The sequence below is a fragment of the Oryzias latipes genome, chromosome 11, assembly GCF_002234675.1.
Source record: "Oryzias latipes chromosome 11, ASM223467v1".
NCBI classification, from domain to species: Eukaryota; Metazoa; Chordata; class Actinopteri; order Beloniformes; family Adrianichthyidae; genus Oryzias; species Oryzias latipes.
The window spans coordinates 1,638,833-1,657,726 of NC_019869.2; the positions used below are offsets into that span (position 1 = coordinate 1,638,833).

Consider the following 18,894-nt stretch of genomic DNA (forward strand, 5'->3'; position numbering starts at 1 on the left):
ATAATGAATCCATGGTTCACAAGTGAGAACGCTGGAAAACCAACTCCGACAAGACAAGAAGACGCAGCAGCAGCTGAGTTTCCGCGGAAAAGGAAAGGCCTGTGTTGGAAGATCGACTCGAGGCTGAGCGCTGCTTCCAGCAGATGACCGGGAAAAGCTGTCCATCATCCCCCCTTACCGGGACGCAGCGCCGGCAAGTTACTTTGGGACTGCAGGACTTAAACTTGGCCTGAGGTGTCTGCTTTCACTGTTCTTTGGAGCCACATAGCAAAGAGACGGACTCTGATGATGAGGAAAGGGAAGCCGGCGTGTTTGATACTAGAGATGTAGCCCAGCTGTTTCAGATCCAGAAGATGAAGACTTTGATGGATTATAAATGCTGATTGATGACTGAAAAAAGAAATCACAAACAACTCAGTTTTGTGCTCGCTGCCTTTTTTAAACACACACCAGCATGCATGTTTTACCGGTATGTGTGTTAACGTTAAATACAGAGAAAACACTCAAAACTGAAATGGCGCCGTTTAATCCAGTGCTGCTGTAAGGAGAGGAGAGGAGGGGGTTATGAGAAATAATATGGCTTTAATTGTGTGTCTGTGTCTGGCAGGTCAGTGTGTGGTGTGGCTCTTTGACTATCAGAGTTAGAAATGTCGGCTCTTTGTGTCAAACTTGTTTGTCCCCCCCTTTAGAGGCATTCATAGAAAAAAAACGCGAATGTAACGTGGATTAAAACATTAACGAACAACCCAAAACTAAGGTAAGAAAGTGCAACGGGTTTTTTTGTGCTGTAAGTTTTTCTCATGTGAAATTCACTGTATTTGTTACCGTTTTAATGCTTTTAATCCACATTACAGCCGCCGTTCGATTTCTATTAAAGCCCCATAATTAAAGTCCCGCCCCGCTGCTTGGCATGCAAATTTCAGCCAATCAGATCAACCAGAAAGGTTCCTGCCCCTAAGTGACAAACACACCCCTGAATGCCGCCCCCAAGTGACAAAAACACCCCCTTAACACTGAGCGTAAATCCAGGTGAGGGCGCAAAGGAGAACTGACCGAGCAGGATCACTGCTCAGTTAGGATTTCAGCCGTTCAGTTGTAAAATACGGGGTCGCTTGGTTAGAATTACGCCATCACACTGCAAATTTTGTCAATCTACCTAAGATTATCAATCTTAAAACTAGCTGTAAAATCTTATTGATCTTAATTTTAGATAAAAACAGCAGCACGTGTAAGATTATTACACTTGTTTTAAGAAAAATATGCATTACCTGTCTTGATCAGTTTGTAAATCTAGAAAGTAGTCATTTTACATGCAAAACAAGAAAAAAACACTGCAAGCCTGATTTAAGGACAGGAAAACGTCCTAATTTAAGTTTATTAAACTTGTTTTAAGACAAAAATATGCATTACCTTTCTTGATCAGTTTGTAAATTTAGAAATTAATCATTTTCCATGCAAAACAAGAAAAAATACTGCAGACCTGATTTAAGCACAGGTTAAGGTCTTAAGTTTATTTTAGATGTAACCATATTATCTGATATCCAAAAATGTACGTGAATACTGATGTTCAATAGCTCATCCAATATTTATAGGATAAACAATAGATAAGTATTTTTGTTTTTTACTGCAATATCTTCATCAACATTATATTTGATCAAAACACTGATTTTGAAATGATATGATAACCAAGCTTGTTTTCAGCATTTATAAACGTAAGCAAGATTAGGTATAGCTAGTTCATAAGCAAGAAGGTCTCTGTTAAAACAGTGTTTCGTAAACCTGGCTTCAATACAATGTTGTCTGTCTTGTCAACAATCCATTGTTACCACAAAATCTTTTGTGTAGGTCCAAAAGTGAGTATTGTTTTATTCGCAGAAATGATAATTAGTGACCTTTCACATACATATTTGTTAATATTGAGAACAAGCCACTTCACTCTAACAGCATGGTTATCTGATTTAAATTTAAATTATAAACAGTACTTTGCAATCCACAGATGATGCAATCATAATTCTACCGCGCTTGGTTTGGGCAATACCAACTATTTTGTGCAAAGATCTATTTTGAATCGAAAGATTGTACAAATCAGACAATGATTATCTTCCTTAATCAAAGAAGTTATTTGTTATATCAACCAAGGTTTACGTAGAATAGTTGATCTTTTAAAATATGTATTTTTCATGTTTTGTCGTAATTTTTCAATGGAACATTCCGGCGGGCACAAGCAAAAATGGAAAAGTCCATTGTGACCAAATGAAGGGGGATTAATATGTTCAGAAGACTTGCTTAAGATAAACTAGTAGAGCCAACACGTTATATGCTGTTTTATAACTTATTTATTTTCATAATGATGGCATAAGGAAGTGTAACACAAAAAAATTAATTCTATTTATTGCATTTTTGGGATACCCTTTGAGTATTTTTATATTGTGACCGACCCAGCGCCATCTTGTCACATTTGCGACGTACATCTGATGATCCAGAACATGACGAGGACGAACAGGAAAAACAATTAGGAATATAATATTCGGCGGACAAGATAAAAGGAGGTAAGCTATATTAAATTATATGACATAGAATAAATCACCATTACGGTCCACGCAGCTGGTAAAGATTATAAAGTGGGTTTAAACATCTTGAGAAGCAGGCTAACGGAGCAACTAGCTAGCTTGTGCTAGCACTATTTTAGCTACTCCGTCACTTTTTTGTAAGTATCCTGTATACATCATAAATATACTTTATAATACAATTAATGAGATTTTGGTTCTGTTTAAATATGTTAAATTAATTTTTTGTTTAGTAAAAATGTATTTCAGTGTTAAGAAGTATGCTATTGTAGTAAGCTAACTTAAGTTATTGCTAGCCCAATACTGCTCAACTGTAACTCAGTTTTATGCTAGGGTTGCTAGATTGGGCAGTTTCCCACCCAAATCGGCCAGTTTGAAAGACTGTTTGTCATGTATGCTTGATGATCTTAAAGTTAGAATGAAAACTTGCTGTTATTAAAAATTGTGACTTAACATTTTTAAGTTTGAGAGTTACTATTGTTGGCAGAAATTAAAACACAATTTTTGATCACTTCTAGTGAATAAGGATAGTATGCAAGTACAAGCTACTAGGCATTATAAAACTCTGCAGGAAATGTACAAAAAGTAGAAGCCCAAGCTGATCTTAACAGTTTTTTGATCTGGAGTTTCAGGCCAAACGAGCTTACATTGATTGTGGAGCCATAAGAGGAGATACCAGAGCTCCATCCATCGTGGATGTTTATCCAGAGAACTGCATCATGTATAATTATGTAAAAAGTATAAAGTAAAATTTTAAATGTATATATATTTTTCATCACTTGGTTTGTCATTGCAGGTGCCTAGAGAAATGCATAGAGTCCTTGCTCCCCACTATGAATTCATTGAGGGAGTCAGAATGTGATGGGAGGATTGCTGCGCCAGGGTCATTTTACAGAGTATGAAAGAAGGCAATAAAGCCACCAATCAACAGGGATAAAAGTAAGTTTATGCCTTTTTGATACATGTAGTTAGATGCGTGAATGCTTCTTCTCAGAAAACTCTAGGTTCTATGTGTTTCTTCTTCAAGAAGTAAAATTTAATTTATTGAGTTTCAGTGGAAGCCAACTTTGCTCTGGTGAAGGCCCTTCCCATTCTCTTTCCCCCAGTGGCACCTCCATCAAAGAAACTGGGGTGTGCTAGTGAAGCTTTACTGCATGTTCAGGAGGTAAATTTTTATTTTTGCCCTAAGCAGATACATAAAGAAATTACTACATTGGAGATACTAAAGGAAAAACGTTTTTTCTGCTTTATAGTCAACAGAAGATCCAAACGTCTTCATCCAGAAGAGAGGCCTGTCAAGTCCAGTCTTGGTGTTCGATGGCAGCAGATGAATCGTTGCTATTGGTTTGATGCCAGTGACGTTTGAAAAAGAAAAGCTTCACGAAGGTCTGATTTTCTAAATGGCATATTATTACACACTACATCTGACCTACACAAATTGCGTGGCCACCCTTCTGTCATTCAGACAGAGATCCTTCAGGATACAATTCACAAGTGGGACATCACCACCACATGAAAGAGCATTAAAGTAAAGAATTTGTTGGAAGATAAACTGCTTTTGCAGGTCAATGTTTATGTCTGTTTAGATGAGTATTCTAATTGTGTTGTTAAAGAAATAATTGTATTCCTAGTGCCTTTGGGTATATTTGTATCAGAAATCTCAGTTTGTAAGTTGAATAAAAGAATCGAAAAGTGAATTTGTTTTCATTCTTTTTAGTATTGAAACAAGAAAAAATATCATTTGCAACAGCTTGTTTCAAGATGTATTTTCTGAATTTTAGTAGGCAATAAATTTTAATCAAGCTCCTATATCCTAGTTTCTAGTTTTTTTGTTTTAAATTACTGCTTAAAATAAGTGTTTTTGCCTAATTTCAAGATTTAACCGATTTACTATGGCTTAGATATTTTTACTTAAATCAAGACATCTTGTTAAGTAAAATTTACTAGCTGCATGGACAGATAATTTGACTTATTTCTAGTCAATTTCTACTAAAAACAAGTATTTTTTTCTTGAATTAAGATGGTGGTTTTTTGCAGTGCACAGTTTTAAGGTTCACTCACTCAGTTTCTAAATACGCCCGCTCAGTTGTCTTTACGCCCTTTCAATTTTTGGCATTTATGTAATTCGATAGGAAGGGAGACAAGAGCGCTGCAAGTGAGCGACCATTCAGTTTGTGATCAGTTAGGGAGAACAGTAACAAGATAAAAATGTTTCCTCTAAAAAAATCAGAGACTGGATGTTTTATTAACCCACTCTAGAAGCGCTGAGGTTCTGAACGGGCCTTAACGTGCCCGCGCCTTAACAGCCGGTGTGCGTTTTGTATGTGTCAAAGACGGAAAAATCCCCCGTGACTGAGGCCGCAACCTAACATCCGGTGCGCCCTATGGTCGTGAAAATACTGTATTTCTTTCTTTTGTAAATGACCGTGGTATAAGCGGGTTAATGGCCTTCAAAGTGTCCATTACCGCTTCTTCACTTCATATTGGACGGTTCAGGCTTCCATGGCGTGCGTTAAAAAGTGATAATGCACACTTCATCGGCCATTAACCCTTTCATGTAACCATTCTTTGTGATTCTTTGTCTGCATATGTCGGTGAAGGTTCTCATTCATCCATTGTCTAGAAGTTGAGTCGTAGCAACTGGACTTATTTATCTCCAGCAGGCTCTAGATTCAGTTTCTAACTGGTTGAACTGATGCTCCTCTTAGATGCACCAACATAAAAGTCTGTAGCATCTACCTTTTTGACCACATTGGATTTCAGCAGTTTTATCCCACTATCTGTCACACACGTAGGTGTGCAACATTTGTTCTCTGAATTTGATCCCGGTGAGCAGCAGACACAGCTCCACTGTTGGACATTTGGTGGACATTTGGTGGTCCAACCCCCCAATGCTGAGTGTCAAGCAGGGAAGCATTGGCTCCCATTTTTAAAGTCTTTGGTGACTCAGCCTGGGTTTGAACCTATGACCTTCCAGTTGCAGGGCGGACACTCTACCACAAGGCCACTGAGCTGCAACTGTATAGTTGCTGTAAAAATCAGCATCAATGACCTGAAAATGATTGACTTACAAACTGGTGAACAAAGTAAAGGAAACTAAAAGGAAACTTATTAATAACAGTATAACTGAGTTTTTGTATTATTTTTTTCCTCAGAGAACAGCTGGAAGCATCGGTGCAACCATAGATGTTTTTTAGAGCCCTGACCTAACCTTTCTGTCAAAATAATGCTGGTTTCACATTTATTATCTTCTTTTTTATTTGATCAGATTCAATATTATCATTCCAATATTTACTTTAGACTTTCTGTCTGTAATCAAAGCACAACTGGAAAAATATCAGATTCATGTTTTTAAAGGAGCTGAAGAACAAACTAAGATGAGAATCTTAGAGAACCATCAACACCACAATACTGAACCCTTTTCCTTCATTTCAACTCTTGTTTTGAACCTTTTTCCCTGCATAGATCCTCCTGAATGGACTACAGTTAAAGTTAGCTGATTTCCAGCATGTGTTGGAATTTATCCAGACTACTTAAGGTTGATATCCGGCTTAAGTCCAGCATGAAATATGGAGCAGAGAAGATGCAGAATGCATTGAGAAAAGCCTGGATACAAATCTGCAGTTTTTTCAATGACTTTCCTGATACCTTCCTGTCAATGAAGGCCATGTGATTGTTCATTTAAGTACAAATCAATAAGAAATGGACTTCTACTGTCTTTCAGGCATCAACAAAACTCTTTGGGATGAAATAAAACAGCTGAAAAATCAGATTGAAGGTGAGAAAAGACTGAAAACTAATGGATGATATCAGTTTGTTTGGATCATGTTTACCTTTGAACTGAACTGGAAAGTTTTAGTAGAAAATACAGATGAAACCAGAAAGTAAACCCTGCAGTATTTGTGTATATCAGTCTTGGAAGGTGAACGGTGTCCTGAAGGATGGAAGAGATTTGGATGCAGCTGCTACTATAAATCTACTGAGAAGAGAAATTGGACAGACAGCAGAAGTTTCTGTGAGGATAAAGGATCTGATCTGGTGGTGGTAAACAGCAAAGAGGAACAGGTGGGTGTGTTCACACTAGTTCCTTCCAGCTTCTTGTGTCTTGGATTCTCCACCTGTATGTGTGCTGCTGTTGTCTGGATGCTGATGGATTCCAGCTGAAATTCTCCTCAACAACTCAGATTTCATGTTTGTCTTTCAGCAACATTTCAAAGAAACGTTGTGATGGAACACAGAAACTCTTTTTCCCACTTCTAATGTCTTCAATTCCAAATAGGCTAAACTGGGATTCAGTAGAAATGGACTGTTGGCCCTGAAGACAAAACAAGAAGCAAAAACTAAATGAACAGAAATCTGCATCAAAGAAAGTCAGATTTTGTTCCTCAGATGAACTTTCTCTCAGTTTTTAGGACAATTATCCAGAACAGATGAATCCTAAAGACCAGACATTTTTTTACTGGACATTTAGAGTGAAAGGAAACCAAGATGGAGAGAATGTATTAAGAAAGAACATTTTCTTTGTTTATAGGAGTTTGTTTCTACATTGAATCAGAATGCAGAATCCTGGATCGGTCTCTTTACTGAATGGTCATACCAGAAACAGAAATATGATTGGAAATGGGTGGATGGATCACCACTGACAGAAACGTAAGACTTTGTTTCTTTTCCAACGTTACTAAATTCATTCTTTATGACTGAGCCTGATTGTAAATGTGTGAAATAAATCAAACTCTACTGAACTTTAGTTAATTGCCTCTATATTGAATTAAGCAAATGTGATTTAAGTGACGTTTTTGTTTTATTTTCTGTATCTTTAATATATGCATTTCATCATTTATGTAATGAGTTTGATAAATATGTGTAAATTCTTTCTTGCTTTGACTACAATGCTTGAAATAAATCAATGAAATCAAAAATCACATCAAATCCTTTAAAAAATACAGAAAATGTTTGTAACATCATAATTCAGACCAGTTTATGAACTGAATTTAGACCAGAGGTAAACAGAATGTTTTATCACAGGTTCTGGGATGAAAGGATTCCAAAAGATCCAGACAGCGAAAGCGATGCAGTGTTCTTAAGTGCTGACGGGAAATGGACACAACTGCACAAAAGAAACAACAAAAACTGGATCTGTGAGAAAAACATAAAATTCTGAATATTTCTGTTTCTGATCTGTTCATTGATTTAACTGTTTAGTAATGTAACTACAAACATGTTTTATCTTTTTTATGTCTTTTTGTCTACTTCTCCAAAATAGTGCTTAAAGGAAGGTTGTATTTTAGTTTCTGGTGAATTGTTCAGAGAAATGAAGGTGTCATCTATCAACAACTTCATCGCATTTATTATCAGTTAAAATGACTCAGATAAACAGGAAACTGTAATAAATGACATGAAAACGAGCTAACTTAGAGCAGCAGTTCAGACTCAGGTTTGGTCTGTAGCAAATAACAAACAGCTTCCACAAAGTCAACTGAAAAGTTACATCTAGAAAGGGAAGTCAATGTTTGGAACATTTTTCTGTATTTTCTCATGATTTTGATGGAATATTAAAAGAATTTATGATGGAAAAGTGTCTTTTGTCTGAATATATTCCTGGTTCTGTTTTGGGTCTCTGTATTATTTTTGAGAAATGTATTTAATTACTGATTTGTCTTTGACACAGCTGCTTATTTTTAATTATTACTATTTGTAAAACTAAATATATCAGAGGTTGCATGCATGTCCAATCCAAGTTAAAGTTTCTATTTTCAAGCTGGGGTTCTCTCCCAGAGGCCTGGGAGCTTGAGGGTCCTGCACAGCATCTTAGCTGTTCCTAGCACTGCCTTTTCTGGACTGACATGTCTGAGGTTTTTCCATCATCTGCTGTAGCCACTCCTACAGATTAGAGGTTACCATGGGAACCACCATCACCTTCCAGGCTCTCTCCAGTTCTCTGAGTCTCTACTTGTTCTCCAGGTTCTCATGTTCCTTCTTCCTGATGTTTCCACATCCACCACATCAGCTTTCAGCTTCATTTCAAATTGACACATCATTTACATTTCAAGCCTGAACTGTTTTTCCTTGAACCTGGTAGTCATATCAGAGAAGATGTGTAGAATGAAAGCTGGAAACTGGTTTGATGAGGTTCAAAAAGGTCTCAGTCTCTTTTTTCACTAACTTTGCTGATGTTTTCTCTGGTCCTGAAAGAGTCACCTCAGAGTCACCTCTGACCTCTTTTTCTGTTTTTAGTCTTCAGGCGAGAACAGGAAACTTATGGAGAGTCAGAAAAGAATAAATAAATAAATGAAATGTCCTAAACTAAATGGATTCACACACCCAAGTGCATCCTCACACAATTCACATTTATCTTCAGAAATATTTAGCTTCAGAAAGGAAATTAGAAATATCTTTATTGTCATTGTACATGTAAAACGAAATTACAGTGAAATTTTTCCGGTGGAATAAAAAAAAAGTCAAATAAAAAAAATAAAACTGCGAAATAAGGCAATATTAGATAAAATATAAAAAATATACAAAAATATTAAAAGGAGGTTACATCTTGTCAAGATATTGTACGCTTCCCTAATAAATTAACTTTATTTAGCAGCGTTTAAGGCCACGATGGTTCTTGGATAGAAGCTATTTTTTAATCTGTTGGTCCTTGTTTTAATTGTCCTGTATCTTCTGCCTGAAGGCAGCAGTTCCAACAGAGAATGTCTAGCGTGTGATTGTGTGGCAGCGGGAACTGTACAGTTCTTCCAGGGATGGGAGAGGGCAGCCGATGATCTTCTGGTCTCTCTTGGTGACTGGTGAGCTGTCCTAGCTGTGCAACTGGCAAACCAGGCACAGACACAGTACGTTAAAATGCTCTCTATTGAGCAGCGGTAGAAGGACACTAGCAGTTTCTTACTCAGTTTGTTTTTCTTTAAAAGACTGAGAAAGTACAGTCTCTGTTGGGCCTTCTTCACCAGAGCAGTTGTGTTGGCGCTCCAGGTCAGGTCCTGCTCAATGGTGACGCCCAGGAGCTTTAAATCAGCCACCCTCTCTACACAATCTCCACCAATAAACAGTGGCTGAATGTCTGTTTTGTTCCTCCTAGTCCACCACCAGTTCCTTAGTCTTTGTTGTGTCGGGGGTCAGATTGCCTCATGTGATGCGGATTGTAATTTCTTACGTTTTGATGGTTTTGGATTTGGTAACCCAGATCGATCTGTTTTATTTTGTTTAGAGCTCTTTGTTAGGGACAATAAAAACTCTTAATTTTATTCTTAATTATTTATTCTTATTATTAATTTTCTGGTCATTCTCCTGACTTTTTGAACACGCATGGAAGAAATCTCAAAGCGACTGATTTCTCTTTTCTTCAGGGACAATAGTTGAGGAATGAGGAAGGGTGGGACAATGGACTGATGTAAGGACCGGTTGAAGATCTTAGTCCCCCGCCAGCTGGTCCGTGCAGTCCTTCAGCACCTGTCCAGTGATGCCATCAGGTCCGACAGCCTTCCTCGGGTTCACAGACCTCAGCGTGCGCCTCACCTCATTTTCCTTCACCCTGAGTGAGGGGCTGTTGTTGGCTGATGCCTGTAATGCAGCTGTCTCTGGTGGCTCCACCTCAATGTGGGCAAAGAAGAGGTTAAGCTCCTCTACCAGTGAAGGGTCCCCATCGACAGCAGCGAGATTTGGTCTGTAGTTGGTTAGATGTTGGATCCCTTGCCAAACCTGCTGTGTGTTGTTTGTGCTGAGGTTGTCTTGCATCCTTTGTTTGTAGTCCATTTTGGCCTGTCGGATGCCTCTCTTTAGGTTTGCTCTGGCAGAGCTGTACAGGTTCCTATCATCGGACCTGAAGGCTGTGTTCCTCTCCCGCAGCAGTCGCTGGACCTCTCTGGTCATCCAGGGTTTTTGGTTTGGATACACTCGGATGTGCTTGTCCACAGTAACAGTGTCTGTGCAATGGTTGATATAGCACAGGACTGCTGCTGTGTGCTCCTCCAGGTCTGCTTGGTCAAAAATCTCCCAATTAGTTCTTTCCGCGCCGGAAGATCCCAACGCAGGGCCCCACCGGAGAAGGACGCCCACAGCCCCAGACGAGCACCCCACCACCACCCAGGAGTTCCGGGCATCCCCCCGCCCCAACCCCAGGTACGAGCCAGGATCCCCCAAGGGAGACCCGCTCCGCACTCCAGGCAGCCACCCACCCGGCCCACGGTTGGTCCAGGTAGGAGAAAGGCAGGGGCCCGCCGCCCCCGCCCAGGAGGGGGGAACCCCGGGGAAAAAAAGGTGGCCCACAAGGGGTGTTATAAATATGGCCCGACCAGGCTCGGCCATGTTGGAAGTTTGGCGGGGCCCAGCGCTCAGGGGCAAGGACCAGGACCCACCCCCCAGGGACACGAACACCCCCGGCTCAGGTGTAATATGAACCCCCCCACCGTGCGGAGAGAGCACCGCCGGGCCCAGGGAGCCGGCACCCAAGGGACACGGCCGCCATCGCCAAGGGGCCCGCACCCCCCACCAGGGAAGGGGTAGGGGACGGATGGACCCAGGTCCCACCTTCCTTGTAAAATGTGTGTGCGTGTATGTGTGTTTGAGAGGGTGTTTGTGTGCATGTGTGTGTGTTTATGTTGGAATGTATATATTGAAGGGGGAGGGGTGTGTGTACTAAGGGGGGTGCAGTTAAAATTGGCGAGTAGGGCACTAAGGGGACATCTCCTGATTACTCACAGTGATGTCCCCTCACCCTCCCCACCAAGGGGCCCTAAATGTCTAAGGTGCGGTTAAAATTGGCGGGTAGGGTGCCAGGAGGACATCTGCTGCTTGCTTGCAGTGATGTCCAAGCACCCCCCCTACCAAGGACCCTACATGTCTAAGGTGCAAATAAAACCGAAAGAGGGGGGGCCCACTCCATACGGCAACCATAGGAGGGGGGCCACTGCCAAGTAGCCTCCCCCCAAGACGCATCGCAGGCTAGACCCCCCACCCCCTCACCCTAATATGAGGTTATATGAGGAAGGGGGTAAGTTGGGGACAGCTGGTAGACTGTCCCCCGGTGGTCAAACAGCCCCCCCCCCAGCCCCCCCCAGCAAAGGGGCCAGGGCCACCCAGCCCAGGGGCCCCACCCCCGGAGGCGCCGACACCCCAGGCCCGGCACCACCCACCCCACACGGAGAGAGAGGAGCCAGAAAGCGTCGCCCCCCCGGAGCAAGCCCAGGCCCCCACCCCCAGACGCCGGCCTTAGAGGAGCTCTGGTCAGGCCTTGACGGGACCGAGGAGGCCAACCGGCCGAGGCAACCACTGATTGCCTCAGCGGAGACCCCGACCTGCTAGCCCCCCCGACCCGTACCAATAATGGGCCCCCCCTCCCCCCCAAAACACCCCCCCCACAGGACAGGGCCGACAAGCCCCCCACCCCACCCCACACCAGACCCCGCAGCCGAAGCGTGTGACACCCAGAGCGACCGGGGGCCCCGAGAGGGTTGTCCCGTCCCGTCCCAGAGCCAGGGAAGGGCCGATCCCAGCCCCAGGTGCAGATGGGCAGCCCATCCGGCGCCGCTGACCCCCCCCCCCCCCCCCCCCGAGCAGGGCCCCCGCCAACCCCCCCCAGCACAGGCAAAGGGACCACCCCCCCAAGCCAAGCCAGACCACCCCCCCACCCCCCCACCACGCACCCCCACACCCAAGCCCAGAGGACCACGCAGCACCCCAGCCCGCCCCACTCAGGCACCGGACCCGACCCCCCGACCAACGGAGCCCCCCACCGCCCCCGCCAGGCACCGGAAGCCCCGACCCCAACCCCAAACCACGGCAGAAGGGCAAGGAGCAGCGACGACCAAGCCCCCCACCCCCTAAGTCATGGAGTCAACCACAGGAGACCAGAGAGACTGAATTCTTTCAAAGTTATTTGAGCTTTGGGCTGACATTTTTTCCAAGCTGATATGATGTGTTTATATTTTTCTTGTTTTTCCAATTTTTTAAAATAGTTTTTTTGGCAATACAAAGAGTTATGAAAATGATTGATGCTAATCCTTCTTCTATATCGATGGCACTCATGTCACCAAGCACACAAAGTGACGGTGAGGCCGTGATTGAAACCTTAAGCCAGACTGATAAATCTGCACATACCTGCTGCCAGAGAGCCTGGACAGGGGTGCAGAACCACAGTGCGTGCATGTAGCTGTCGGGTAGATTATTATCACAGTGCTCGCAAATGTCTGAGTTACTGAGACCCATCTTGAACATCCTCTGTCCAGTGTAGTAAATTCAGTGAAGAGTTTTGAGATGGATTAGCTGCAGATTTGGACTTTTTGTCAGTTTAAAGGTGTTTAGACAGAGTTCTGACCAGAAGCTTTCATCTGTGCTGATGCTCAAATCTGCATCCCATTTTTTTGTTGGAAGGGCAATATTGTTATCTAAATTACATAAAAGTTTGTATATTTTGGAGAGAGTTCTATTCATTGAAAAATTAATCAGAGTGGTAACTACATCTGGTAGCTTTGAATCGTCGTCTTTAAATTTATACTTTTTAGTAATACTTGATTTAAGTTGCTGATATTCCAAGAAGTTATTTATTCCATATTTGTCTTGAAGTTCCTGGGGAGTTATGAATCTTCTATCAATAATTACGTGCTCTAGTTGTTTTATGCCCCCTGCTTGCCAAGCTGGGAAGTGAATCATTTTTTTGTTAATAAGGATGTCCGGGTTGTTCCAGATGGGTGTCATTTTGCACGGTTGAATTGATGATTTTGATATTTTGAGAAATTCCCACCAGGCTGTTAAAGTGGCATCTATATTAATGCTTTTGAAACAATCCTGTTTTTTAACTGTTTGGCTAATAAATGGTAGCTGTGACAGGTTGATCTTTCCACATAACGCCTGTTCCAAGTCTAACCATGAGTTGGTTTCTGGATTATTTTTTAACCATTTTAAGATATATTGTAATCTATTTGCAAAAAAGTATTTGTGGAAGTTAGGTAATTCTAATCCTCCACAGCTTTTTGCAGATTTTAAAGTTTTTAGACTAATTCTTGCAGGTTTGTTGTTCCATAGAAAGCTTGATATGGATGAGTCTAATGTTTTGAACCATTTTAATGGCGGTTGTGTGGGAATCATTGAGAAGAGATAATTAACCTTGGGTAAGATTTTCATTTTAACCTTGGCTACCTTGCCCATAAGGGACAGAGGCAGGTTGGTCCAGCGTGTTAGATCGTCCTGTATGTTTTTCAGTAATGGGGTGTGGTTTAGCTGCACCACTTCTGATAGTTTGGGGGAAAAGTAGATACCCAGATATTTGATATTTCCTGTTTTAACTGGAATTGTGAGTCTTTGTTCCATATTCCTGTTGAGTGGTAATAAAACAGACTTATTCCAATTAATGGAATAGTCTGATATGGAGGAGAATTCATTTATTATCATTGCTGTTTCATTTACAGAATGTAAATTCCTTAAAAACATTAATATATCATCCGCATAAAGACTAATTTTATGATGGCTGTGTTTGGTTTTTATTCCTTTAATACTCTCATTCTGTCTTATTGCTGCAGCTAGAGGCTCAATAAATATAGCAAAAAGAGAAGGAGAGAGTGGGCAGCCCTGTCTGGTTCCTCTTCCAAGAAAAAACCTGTTTGAAGTCTGTTTATTAGTTCTAACTGATGCATTGGGGTTGTGATATAATATTTTGATCCAATTGATGAATGATTCTCCAAACCCAAACTTATGGAGGGCAGCAATAAGGAACTTCCAATTTACTCTGTCAAAGGCTTTTTCAGCATCCAGTGATAGTACCGTCATTTCCTGGTTTTTAATGGTGGCAAAGTCTATTATATTAACTAGTCTACGGACATTATCATCCGAGTGTCTGCCTTTGATGAATCCAGTCTGGTCGAAGTGAATTATGTGAGGAGTGATTTTTTCTATTCTCTGTGCTAGTGCTTTGCAGATAATTTTTACATCTGCATTGATTAGAGAAATAGGGCGATAGCTTGAAGGACTAGTGGGATCTTTGTCTGGTTTTAGAAGAAGAATTATGTTGGCTGAGTTCATGTTAGGTGGCATTGATTGGCTCTCATTAATAGATGTGACAGTTTTATAAAATGTTGGTGCCAGTTGTTCCCAGAATGCTTTATAAAACTCAGCAGGAAAGCCGTCAGGCCCTGGTGCTTTACCATTGGGCATAAGTAACAGAGCTTCATGAAGTTCAGACGGCGAGAGCGGAGAATCTAAGTTTGTGATTTGATCCTCATTTAGCCTGGGTAGGTTTACATTATTAAGAAATGAGTCAATACTTTGCTCTGACGGAGCAAAGTACCTGTGTACAGGTTTTTATAAAAGTTTTCAAATGCGTTATTAATCTTGACCGGGTCATGAGTGACATTTCCTGTTTGGTCCGTAGTAGAGGTGATTGATGATTTTTCTCTATTAATTTTAAGCTGATTAGCCATAAATTTGCCAGATTTATTAGAGTTTTCAAATCTTTCAAGTCGTAGCCTTTGTATTAGAAATTGTGTTCGTTTATTAATGATGTCATTTAACTGCAGCTTTAAATATTTCAGATCTCCTAGAATGTGTTCCTGTGCAAAAGCAGCATAAGCAGTCTCCAGGGTTTTGATTTTATTTTCTAATTCTAATAAATCTGCTTTCTCTTTGCGTTTTTTGTGCGTTGAATAAGAAATGATTTTCCCTCTCATGACTGCCTTTGCTGTTTCCCAAAGAACGCACGGTGGGATGTCTGGAGTATTGTTGAAGTCTAAGAAGGTTGCCCACTCTTTTTTAAAGATTTCAAGAAATTCCTGGTCCTTTAACAGAGACGTATTAAACCTCCAGGTTGTACCTGAGGGTGTGGATTTTACCCTAAAAATATTTACAGAGACTGGTGCATGATCACTGATAATAATTGGATGGATATTGGAGCTTTGAATATTTTTTAAAAGAGAGTTACTGATTAATAAATAGTCTAAACGGGAGTGTGAATGGTGAACTGGAGAGAAAAAGGTGAACCCTTTAGTGCTTGGGTGACATGAGCGCCACGCGTCGCAGAGACCCAAATCATTCATGTACTGCTTTAGAATACTTGCAGACCGCCATGTACGCTGGTTTGCTGCTGTGCTGAGTCTGTCAAGTTCAGGGTCCAAAACAAGGTTGAAGTCTCCTCCTATAATGATTGTGGAGTCAGAGTGAACTGAGAGTGAGGTGAAGAATCTGTGAAAGAAGGAAGAGTCGTCAACATTAGGGCTGTGAACACTCGCTATACAAAAGTCCTTATTCTGAATGGATATATTAACGATTACAAACCTGCCTTCTGGGTCAGTAACTGTATCCTTATGAGTAAAATTAAGATTTTTATTAATTAAAACAGCAACTCCTCATTGTTTGGAGTTGTAACTGGCAGAGTATATAACTGGAAATTGTAAGCAGCACATAAGGTGATTCAAAGAATTTGATAAATGGGTCTCCTGTAGTAGAGCTATATCTGCTTTTAGACCATCCAGGTGATTTAACACTTTCAGTCTCTTTGGCTCAGAGCCAAGTCCACGCACATTCCAGCTAACGATGTTAAGACTGTTCAGAACTGCTCTGACTGAAAAGGTGTAAAGCTAAGTAGTGCTTGTGTACCAGTCCGTGTGCGCGTGCCCGCATTAAAAAGCGCTGTGCATGTGTGCGCGTGAACGTTTTCTGGCCATGTGAGCTGCGTGTCGCGTGCGTCCTATGAGAGCCTGTGTGAGGTGATTGCAGTATGCCGGCGTGTGTGTGCAGGATCGCATGTGCACGCCCCTGTGTGCGCGCGCCCGTTCCGTGCATAAATAAATACTTACCGAGGATGAGTTGCTTCCAGGTGATTTACATATGATGAGGGGGGAGAGGGGGGGGGGAGGAAAGGAAAGAAAAAAAGAGATAGAAGGGAAAACGAAAACAGCAACAAAACAACAATAGAAACATGAGTGGGACTGAGGTGACGAAGAAAAAAAAAAGACTGTTTTCCTGAGATCGAGGTGTGGATTATTGATGATCCGGTTTTCCATTCATTGAAGTTAGTTTAGCGGGTTTCTTCTGGGCAGCGCAGATGTTCTCAGCGCGGATCTGAAAGCCTTCAGCACAGCCAGGGGCTGATCTCCGGGTCCCGGAACAGCCGGCCGTCCACGTAAAGTTTGTCAACGGCCACAACCGCTCTCGAACCAGCAGCAAGATGCTTCCTCCTCAGCGGGAACAGGATCTTCCTTCTACGGAGGATTTCTGCCGGGAACTGGTCATTAACGCTGTAATGCGTGCCTTTGAGTTCCCGTCCGCGGCCCTTCACCAGCTCCTTTTGTTTGAAATGTTCGAATTTAGCCACAATAGGACGCGGGCGCTGGTGGTCGAACCTTTTTCCTCCGAGGCGGTGTACCCTGTGGAAAGAGTTGGACGTGATGCTGTAGTATCGCGAGACGAGTGTGGTGAGTCGACTTGGCGGCGCGTAAGCATTTGAACAAACATTTTCGATCTTGTTTCATTTTTCCGCCATATTAAAATATTTCCTGCAAACTAACATAACCTGTTAAGAGTATTAAGCTTCTGTCAGCCTGGAGGACCTGGAGAATTTCATTGACGAGTGTTTTAATACCTGCAACATGGTGAAGCCCAGAACCGCCACCACCACCCCCTCCGCCAAGCGTGAACGGCCTGAGGACTCTCCCGGGGCTGCGTCCTCTCCAGGCAGCGGCGTGAGCGATATCCTGGATTTGATTGACAAAAAGCTCTCCAGCTTTGATTGCCGCCTCAATTTGCTGGAGATCCTCCATAGAGAATTTCAAGGTCTGCGGGAGTCTCTGGAATTCAGCCAGCAGCAGGTGCGGGAGCTCGCAGCGGAGAACCAGGCCCTCAGAGAGACCGTCAAGATCCTGGGCAATGACACCGCCCGTCTCTCCGAGGAGAACCGATCCATCAAGGAAACCCTCCTGGATCTTCAGTCGAGGAGCATGAGGGACAATCTAGTGATCGCGGGGGTTCCAGAGGAGGCAGGAGAAGACCCTGAGGCCACCGTGAGGTCCTTTTTGGAGGTCCACCTGAAGCTCCCCTGGCAGGAGCATTTTGTCAGCGGCGAGGCTGGATTTACTTGGCTGTGGCGAGGCTGGCGTTCTTGATGGTGGCGTGGCTTGAGCTCTTGAGGAGCGTTGGAAACTTCAGCTTCTGCTCGAGGTGGTGGCTGACTCTGGTGGCTCTCGTGGGATGAATGACCTGAGACATAACAAAACAAGGTAAGCATGGAGTAGCAAGACAAGGGGACCAGAGGTAGAGCTAACATGACTAAGCACCATCAGGGTTAACAAACTGGCAAAGAATGCTGGAGCTGGGTCTCCCAATGAAGAGCAGGATCATGATGAGTTGAGCAGTCACAGCTGTGAGTCCGGAGCAGAGCTGGGAGGGGGAGGAGCGCTGACAGAGCACCATGACATTGATGATCGATGACTTATTGTTTTTTTATTTTTTATTTTTTTAAATGTATGTGTAATTTTCCTGAATTTTTGTCTTGGAAAATCATAGTGTTATTTGGTCATTGCTTTATTAAATAAATAATGTTATTTATTTTATCAAAAAGATTATGAATGAATGAAACTTTATTAATATAGCACTTTACCACTCTTTGAAGGTACCAAAGGGTTTCACAATAAAAAAGATCTAAAATGGGAACCAAAAACTTTAGAATATTCTGTTTCAGAATATAATTTTCCATCCAAATGTTTTTATCTACATTCCAGATTATTTCTTTTTTCACTCCACGCATCTGCTCCTGGTCCAGCCCTTCTATCAAATTTTAGAACCCAATGTGGCCTGCCAGTTAAAATAATTGCCCACCCCTGTATTAGAGGGATAGTGTTAGACTGGATCAGAAGCTACTTCAGTATGAGAAAGCAGTTTGTGAAGCTGGGAGATGTTTGTTCAGCATGTTTGGACACTGTTGTGGTGTCCCACAGGGGTCAGTGTTGGGCCCAAAGTTATTTATTTTGCATATTAGTGATTTATGTAAAGTATCTGAAATATTTTAATTAGTTCTATTTGCAGACGATACAAATTTGTTTCTGTAATGGTGATGACTTAAACAAACTTGGAACTAATGATTAACTAATGAGATGAATACGTTGAAAAGATGGTTTATTATTAATAAATTATCATTGAATTTGAGCAAAACAAAAATTATGTTGTTTGGTAATTGTAAAAGAAATATGCACATTGATGTAACGATTGATGGGGTAGAACTTGAAAGAATATATGAATGTAAATTCCTTGGTGTTGTAATATATGATAAATTAAGTTGGAAGCCACATATCAAATACATACAAATTTGTCTAAAAGCATATCAATGCTAAATGAAGCAAAA

General features: G+C 41.9%; 2 protein-coding genes across 7 annotated transcripts in view; both read left to right on the forward strand.

Annotated features, from left to right (window-relative positions):
• Positions 1 to 7,092, forward strand: part of LOC105357850 (asialoglycoprotein receptor 1-like) — a 46,224-nt gene extending 39,132 nt beyond the window's left edge. The window contains exons 1-7 of one of the 6 annotated variants that reach the window (XR_002874099.1): positions 2,121 to 2,549; positions 3,194 to 3,288; positions 3,364 to 3,506; positions 3,623 to 3,732; positions 3,821 to 3,953; positions 6,292 to 6,345; positions 6,481 to 6,495. Coding sequence is in view for 1 of the 6 variants with exons in the window: in XM_023959742.1 (XP_023815510.1) it covers positions 6,292 to 6,345; positions 6,481 to 6,632; positions 6,772 to 6,795 (230 nt within the window). In the remaining 5 variants the exon portion in view is untranslated. Of the gene's footprint in view, positions 1 to 1,658; positions 2,550 to 3,193; positions 3,289 to 3,363; positions 3,507 to 3,622; positions 3,733 to 3,820; positions 6,346 to 6,480; positions 6,633 to 6,771 lie in introns of those variants that run through there. The other 5 variants (XR_002874098.1, XR_002874102.1, XR_002874100.1 and 2 more) reach the window with 5 other exon arrangements.
• Positions 1 to 18,894, forward strand: part of LOC110015840 (CD209 antigen-like protein E) — a 900,664-nt gene that overhangs the window by 198,732 nt on the left and 683,038 nt on the right. The gene's annotated exons all lie outside the window — the stretch shown is intronic.